This window comes from Rhinoderma darwinii, chromosome 9 (genome assembly GCF_050947455.1).
Source record: "Rhinoderma darwinii isolate aRhiDar2 chromosome 9, aRhiDar2.hap1, whole genome shotgun sequence".
NCBI lineage: Eukaryota > Metazoa > Chordata > Amphibia > Anura > Rhinodermatidae > Rhinoderma > Rhinoderma darwinii.
The window spans coordinates 63,479,561-63,487,664 of NC_134695.1; the positions used below are offsets into that span (position 1 = coordinate 63,479,561).

Sequence of the window (8,104 nt, forward strand, 5' to 3'; positions counted from 1 at the left end):
AGACCCCTATTAGACCGTTCCAGTGCCCGGTTTTCCCAAGCATACACCCCCGAGAAGTGTTTTTCTATTGATGAGTCCCTGGTACATTTTAAAGGGAGGGTTCAATTCCGCCAGTACCTGCCAGGTAAGAGGGCAAGGTATGGCGTGAAGATGTATAAGCTGTGCGAGAGTGCATCAGGGTATACCTACAGGTTTAGGATATATGAAGGAAAGGCCACCCCCAAACCAGACTGCATCCTGGACTACAATAGGTACATGGGAGGGATGGACTTGTCAAATCAAGTCCTGAAGCCCTACAGCGCCATGCGGTGAGGTATAAGAAGCTGGCCGGGCACATCATACAGATGGCTTTGTACAATGCGTATGTGCTACGTCGATGTGCAGGCCAGAGGGGAACTTTCCTGGAATTTCAAGATCTAATCTTTAGGGACCAGGAAGGGGGGGCGCATCGTACCAGGGCAACACTTTCCAGGAGAAGGTCCCCAAACCGGTGGAAAGGGAAAGAGTCAAAAGAGGTGCAGAGTCTGCTATAAGAGGGGGATAAGGAAGAACACAATATACCAATGTGACACGTGTCCCGAAAAACCAGGGCTCTGTATAAAAGATTGTTTTAAAATGTATCATACATCCCTTGATTTTTAATTTACCCTGATGTACTCCGCACAGCTTACCCCCCTCATCTTTCCCTTCTGAGCCCTGCCGTATGCCCAGGCAGCTGATAACAGCCACATGTAGGGTATTGTCGTACCCAGGAGAACCCACATTACAATTTAAGGGGTGTATATCTCCGGTGGCGCATGCTGGGCACACTATATTGGACACTGAAATGGCATATACATATATAAAATTGCAAATCTCACACTGCACCATCTGCTGCGCATTATCTTTTACACAGTACCTGTGGGGTCAAAATGCTCACTACACCTCTAGATGAATGTCTTAAGGGGTGTAGTTTTTAAAATGGGGTCACTTCTCGGGGGTTTCAACTGTACTGGTACCTCAGGGGCTTCTGCACACATGACTTAGCACCAGAAAAGCTCCAGTAGGCCAAATGGTGGTCCTTTCCTTCTGAGCCCTCCCATGGGCCCAAAGGGCAGTTTATCACCACAAATGGGGTATTGCCGCACTAAGGACAAATTGGGCAACAAAATGGGGTATGTTGTTCCCTGTGAAAATAAGAAATTTTGATCAAAAATGACATCTTATTGGAAAAAATATAATTTTTTTCATTTCACAGCCCAATTCAAATAGGTGCTGTGAAAAACCTGTGCGGTCAAAATGATAACAAAAACCATAAATGAATTCCTTGAGGGGTGTAGTTTCCAAAATGGGGTCACTTCTGGTGGGTTTCCATTGCTTTGATACCTCTGGGGCTCTGCAAATGCGACATGGCACCCGAAAACCAATCCAGCAAAATCTGGACTCCAACAAACACATAGCGCTCCTTTCCTTCTGAGCCCTCCCATGGGCCCAAACGGCAGTTTATCACCACAAATGGGGTATTGCCGCACTAAGGACAAATTGGGCAACAAAATGGGGTATGTTGTTCCCTGTGAAAATAAGAAAATTTGATCAAAAATGACATTTTATTGGAAAAAATATAATTTTTTTCATTTCACAGCCCAATTCAAATAGGTGCTGTGAAAAAACTGTGCGGTCAAAATGATAACAAAAACCATAAATGAATTCCTTGAGGGGTGTAATTTCCAAAATGGGGTCACTTCTGGTGGGTTTCCATTGTTTTGATACCTCAACGCCTCTTCAAACCTGGCATGCTGCCTAAAATATATTCTAATAAAAAAGAGGCCTCAAAATGCACTAGGTGCTTCTTTGCTTCTAGGGCTTGTGTTTTAGTCCACGAGCGCAGTAGGGCCACATGTGGGACATTTCTAAAAACTGCAGAATCTGGACAATACATATTTAGTAGTGTTTCTCTGGTAAAACCTTCTCTGTTACTAAAAAAAAATTGAATAAAATTGAAATTCAGCAGAAAAAATGAAATTTGCAAATTTAATTTCCACTTTGCTTTAATTCCTGTGAAATGCCTGAAGGGTTAAAAAACTTTCTATATGCTGTTTTGAATACTTTGAGGGGTCTAGTTTTTAAAATGGGGTGTTTTATGGGGGTTTCTAATACATAGTCTCCTCAAATCCACTTCAGAACTGAACTGGCACCTTCAAAAAAAGGCTTTTGAAATTTTCTTAAGAATATGAGAAATTGCTGTTTATGTTCTAAGCCTTGTAACGTCCAAGAAAAATAAAAGAATGTTCAAAAAACGATGCCAATCTAAAGTAGACATATGGGAAATGTGAACTAGTAACTATTTTGGGTGGTATAACCGTCTGTTTTTCAAGCAGATGCATTTAAATTCTGAAAAATGCTATTTTTTGTACATTTTCTCTAAATTTTGCAATTTTTCACAAATAAAGACTGAATATATCGACCAAATTTTACCACGAACATGAAGCCCAAAGTGTCACGAGAAAACAATCTCAGAATCGCTTGGATAGGTTTAAGCATTCCGACGTTATTACCACATAAAGTGAAATATGTCAGATTTGAAAAATGGGCTCTGAGCCTTAAGGCCCAAACTAGGCTGCGTCCTTAAGGGGTTAAAGAAAACCAGGGAAACCATTTGTCTCCATGCTGTACCAATAAAGCATAAAATTATTTTTTACCTAATGTTCCCTGCCTTAGTAGTAAGCACCAGCAATCCTCTACTCCTGCAAAATGGGGGCAGAAGAACAGGTGGAGTCTGAAGGACTTTCTAAAGTCTGATTGGTGGGGTCCATCCACCGAGAACTCAACTGGTGTTTTGTGCTTCGTCCCCATTCCTGAGAAATGTGGCCACACACACGAGTCAGTGGGAGATGGAAAACACTTAGAGGTTGGCCGCTATCAGCGTAAAATTTAGAAAGTTCCGCAGACGATAAAGAAAGCCCTTCTAAATAATAATGAGGGCAAATAAAGTCAATACATGATTTATGTAGGCTCCCCACCTTACCATAGTCCAGTAGCAGCGCTCTATATATTTGTCTGCACAGTATGTGTATGTGTGTGTGTATATGTATGTATATATATATATATATATATATATATATATATATTTATATTATAGAATGAAGAAGCGCTCAGAGGCAGTGTAAAGAAAAAGAAAAGAAAAAATCGGCTTCATATTGTTACATAGGTGAGAGCCATGCTATATATAGTGCAACACAGTATATATGTGTTTATATATACATATCTCTCCCTCCCCCCCCCCCACCAAGGGTCTTCTATTGTTATATAGATGAGAGCCCTATTATATATAGATATGATACTATATGTATAGCTATATGTATGTACGTGTGTGTGTGTGTGTATGTATGTATATATATATATATATATATACACACACACACACACACACACTGTATTACACTATATATAACATGGCTCACACCTATATATCAATATAAAGACCACTTAAAGAAAAACTTTTATTGAAAATATATTTTTTCTTCTTTACACTGAGCGCTTTTTCATTCTATATTATTCCTGTTGCATGTGCAATCATCCTGAACTGACACTAAGATCGCACATGCACGTTATGTATATGAAAGAGTACTCAGCGCTTGCGCTGTTCCCGGATGAGTCGGAAACCAGCGCAAGCGCAGAACAGGGGCCGGAAGTTCAGGCATGGATGAGCTCAGTCTTCTACCTCTTCATGTCGCAAGCTGCCATTGACGAGGGCGGCGTGACAGCGGGGATAGCATTTTCTTCACCTGGGGGCGTGGCTTGCCGCAATTGGAGAAAGAGGCAGAATGCCTGAAGACATTATATTAGTAAGTATCTTGTTTTGCCTCAAGCCACATATTAAAAGCATTTACTTGTAAACTGGCCAACCCCTTTAAATACACTGGACTCTTTCCTCATCCCCCATTGACTGTACTTGAGTGGCTGCACATATATGTCCCCTGTGAATGAGGACCGGAAGCCCCGTTTTCTGGATCGGTAGGAATCTCTGATCTGACTATGACATATCTTGACCATGTATCATAAGTCTTTAATGGTAAAACCCCCTTCAAGCCATTCTGTCTCGCACTAATGTCAACTCCCCACTTTCAATTCATAGGATGATGATAAAGGTTTTAGACGGGCCCCGTCATGGCGAAAGAAATTCCGACCAAAGGATGTGCGAGGACTAAGTGCTGGCTCTGCAGAGACACTACCCGCCAACTTCAGAGTCAACTCCTCAATGTCTTCACCTTCTATGCAGCCAAAGAAAATGCAAATGGATGGTAGGACCACATCTTATTGACCCGTGTGATTGCTAAGCATGATGGAATGTGTGCGGTTGGTGCATGAGTATTCCGTAATGACTTACCGTGTTCCTTTTGGATTTTTTTAACCCTCCGAGACCTCTAGGACAGGGACCAAGCTGCCAGTGTATATCACGAGACCCCAGTGCCTACCCCTTAACTGTCACTTAATCTGTCAATACAACTGCCCTATGTATAGAATATACAGTGGTACAAATATAAAATTGCTCTAGTGGAGGATACCACAAGTCCGTGCTATAAGTTGTCTTGGGGCTCCTTGTGAGAGGACATGAACACTACATGGCATCTGACATTAATATTGTTACAGCATCTACAGCAGTATTCCCCAACCTGTGGCTCTCTTGCTTATGCAAAACTACAACTCCCAACTGCTGGGAGTTGTAGTTTTCCCACAGGTTGGAGAATTCTAAGAAATTATCCAATATCCGATATAGAAGTATCATACTGACTTTTCTATATGAGTTTCTACAATGATCACTACAAGGGTGTTAATATTGGTTATAAATACTCTTCATTCAGGCATCTTTCAGACGGGTGTATTGTACCCGAATTTAACTTTTTAAATTCCGGATGTATCAGCTGCACTATTTATTACACGGCTTTTCTGGACCAGATTTATCTAACCTTAGGGATCTATATACGATATGCCTGTCTGAACTAGGTCTGAATACTCCAATGATGTCACCCTGTAACAGGTGAGTGTAAGATGCGCCTCTTTATGAGTTTAGAGAGCACCTCTGCCGTTGCACTGTGCCTGCTTGTTTAATGTCAGAGAGTTTCTTACACTTTGTGACGTAACACTAACTGCATGTTGTGTTTTTTGCATGTCTCTTATGGTTATTAATAGGCAATGTGTCTGGAATACAAAGACTGGATTCAGCCACAATTAGGACATACTCCTGTTAACGGTATCTGTCGGTAAGTGCCGCCGCTAGGGTGACTCTTTAGAGTGTTTACATGGGTATTTCACTTTTATTTTGAATTACAGTCAATAATTTCTTGGGAGTATTCAGAATCTTTGAGATAGATAGCGATATATATATATATAGTCCAATTGTAGATGAACGCAGCTATAAATTAGGACATGTGCACGTTACCAGAGGATGAATCAATTCCCCAACTTGAATTCATAAAAACCATAGGACAGAATAACGGCACCAGGACTTCCAGATAGATGAGAAAAGGGTGGATTTATTCACCTCAAGTGAGCAGCGACGTTTCGGTTCGTCACAGAACCTCTCTCAAGCTGTGCACAGCGTGCTGCGCTATTTTCGGTAATCTCTGCCAGGTCTGCGACTGAGGCCCCTAACTGAGATGTAAAGACAGCCTAACCTGCTTGTAAGTTTGTGGACTATTTAGTAAACTTACAGACTCCATGCGGCAGGTTACGTGGTTGATGTCAATCCTACGGGTGCCCTCTGTAACACAACCACCACCCAGGTTTATCCTAATGCACAGTGGGATTGTTAAGGGTATGTATACTTTTCAACCCAAAAAATGCTTCCATGCATCCAAAAGTAAAAAACCAAGCAACTTTACAAATGTGTTAGTTACTCCATGCCCCTTGCCCCCCCCCCCCCCTATTCATGAAGATTTACAGACAGACTGTATAGGAGGAGGCAGATGAAAGTAAGACACGACTGCAGGATTTGACTACACGTGGGTCTGTTTGTAGTCTGTAACCATGGAAACACAAGTTTTTATAGGAGCTGTAGACACAGAACGATGCAATATTTTTAAACCATTTTAATTTCAAAGTTGCCTTTTTATTTTCGAGGCAGTGAAGCAATAAAAAATGGTAGCAAAAGTATACATACCCCTTTTAATAACTAGCGTTCTTGGCACTTTTGCCCTTTTCCAAAGGCCTAATTATTTTTTTTTCTTCCCTGCAGTTTACCCTCATTACTTCTACAGATGAATATGCAACATCTGAATCCATCTTGATTCCACATTTCCAGACCTGGCCGAGTTCTCCGTACAAATCAAGCTGTTCAGACACTTTTGAGATATTTTAATACAGAGTTTTTAAATTAGTGAGTAAAATTATAGATAGGAGAAATATATTAGAATTTTAACCGTGTTGTCATATTTCTGTTCACTTCCGTAGTTCATTTTCCATGTATCCTCGTTCATCCTTCTGTCAGCTGTCCCTCCTCCCCCCCTTACTGAATGTACTGTAACCCGCTCGAGTCCTTGCTAATCACCAGGGGGGCTTTGTAAATTATTCTAGTATTGTAATTTATGGGTATATTTCATAACGAGCCTGACAGAAAAGCGTTTTTGTTTTGTGTAATTTTTTTGTTTTTTTTATTGTATTTGTACAGTCTTAGAACATCAAGGAAAACTATTAATAATTAACTGGTACAAGATTGTGAAGTGTCCCCAGCCTTCCACAATCCTTAGAATGATTTACTCTGTCTACATCGGTTCCTTTTTCTCCTGGTTGGACTTTAAGGCATTAAGGGGGGCGTTGTACATTTTTCTTACATTAGGTTAACGGTTTTAACGTTACAGTTTTTTATGTCCTGTTATATCACATAAAAGCCATAACAGCAAAAAAATTAAAGGTGTTGACTTGATCGAAAAAAGGGTCCAATTTTATAATAAAAACAGCGCCACTCTTATCCCTGGGCTATGGTTGATATTGCAGATTAGCTCTATTGACTTTGAATAGGGCTAAAGCTGTAATACCAGACACAGCCTATGGACAAGAGTGGCGCTGTTTCTAGTAAAAATTGTAGACCCTTTTTCATCTAAAAAAAACAAAACCCTTTAAGGATATACCATGTTCCCTGGACTAGTCTGCCCGGCCCTAAGAACACTATATTATATAAAGCGGCGCTTTGCAGCAGTCCAGAGAGCCTTTAAGGACCAATCAAAATTCTCCTGACAGATATTGTAGGCTGTCATGGCACAGCCTGTTTTATACAAAAGGCCTTATCTTTTTCATTGTCCTCTTAAGTCATGTGTTTCTTCCTGAAGGAAATGATCGGGACGAGACTAGGGCTGAACGTCGACATTTAGTAGCTCGGGTTACGGTATAATCACAGGAATATTGAAAACCTTGATTTCCCTACGGGAAACCAGGTTTAGAGTGGCCATTGCAAAAACGTCTGATCAGGTCCAGATTTTTTTTCAATGGTCAGAAGGTCGCCCTAGACCTTGATTCCTATAGTGAAACATTACGTTTGTGTCACGGTAATACTACGATTCGTGCGCAACCAAATGTCACCCCCAAAGTCATGAGCCTGTTGATTTCTTTCCCCTGGATGAAATATTAAAAATAAAAAAAAAAGTTTAAAAAAAAAAGACACAAATCGGTTCTGTTTGAAATCATGATGTATTATTTATTGCAGTTGACGTTATATAAACTGTCTTTTATTGTTTAAACTTTTACTTTTTCATGTATAAATTTGGATTCCTTGTTACATTTTTTTTTTTGTTTTCTAATCCTGTTTGTGTACTTTCTGATTATGTAACAATATATGTACAGTCTATGTACTTTTTTGGACTATTTTTATCACAGTATTATTTATTGCTTTCTTTCAATAAAATACTGAAGCATTTTCCACTGCCAATAAATATGTTGTGAAAATTATCTTTCGTGTATACAGTGAGTTTAAAATAAATAAATAAAAATCTGCCATCTGATAATACAGAAAATGTGATCATCCAGCACCGAACTGGAATAGGATGATGAAGACTGAGCAGATCTAACAATCCGTAAATTCCTCTGACGTAAAGGAGTTTTCCGGTTTTAATAAGTATTGACGACTAATTTT

At 40.0% G+C, this 8,104-nt stretch overlaps 1 protein-coding gene across 13 annotated transcripts in view; it reads left to right on the plus strand.

Moving 5' to 3' along the window:
- PPFIA1 (PPFI scaffold protein A1) overlaps positions 1-7,866 on the plus strand; it is a 95,329-nt gene extending 87,463 nt beyond the window's left edge. For 10 of the 13 annotated variants that reach the window (XM_075837963.1, XM_075837965.1, XM_075837967.1 and 7 more), the window contains 3 exons: positions 4,115-4,280; positions 5,170-5,240; positions 6,215-7,866. In XM_075837963.1, the coding sequence (XP_075694078.1) occupies positions 4,115-4,280; positions 5,170-5,228 (225 nt within the window). In that variant the 3' untranslated portion in view covers positions 5,229-5,240; positions 6,215-7,866. The remainder of the gene's footprint in view (positions 1-4,114; positions 4,281-5,169; positions 5,241-6,214) is intronic. The other 3 variants (XM_075837971.1, XM_075837973.1, XM_075837972.1) reach the window with 1 other exon arrangement.
- The last annotated feature ends 238 nt before the right edge of the window (positions 7,867-8,104 follow it).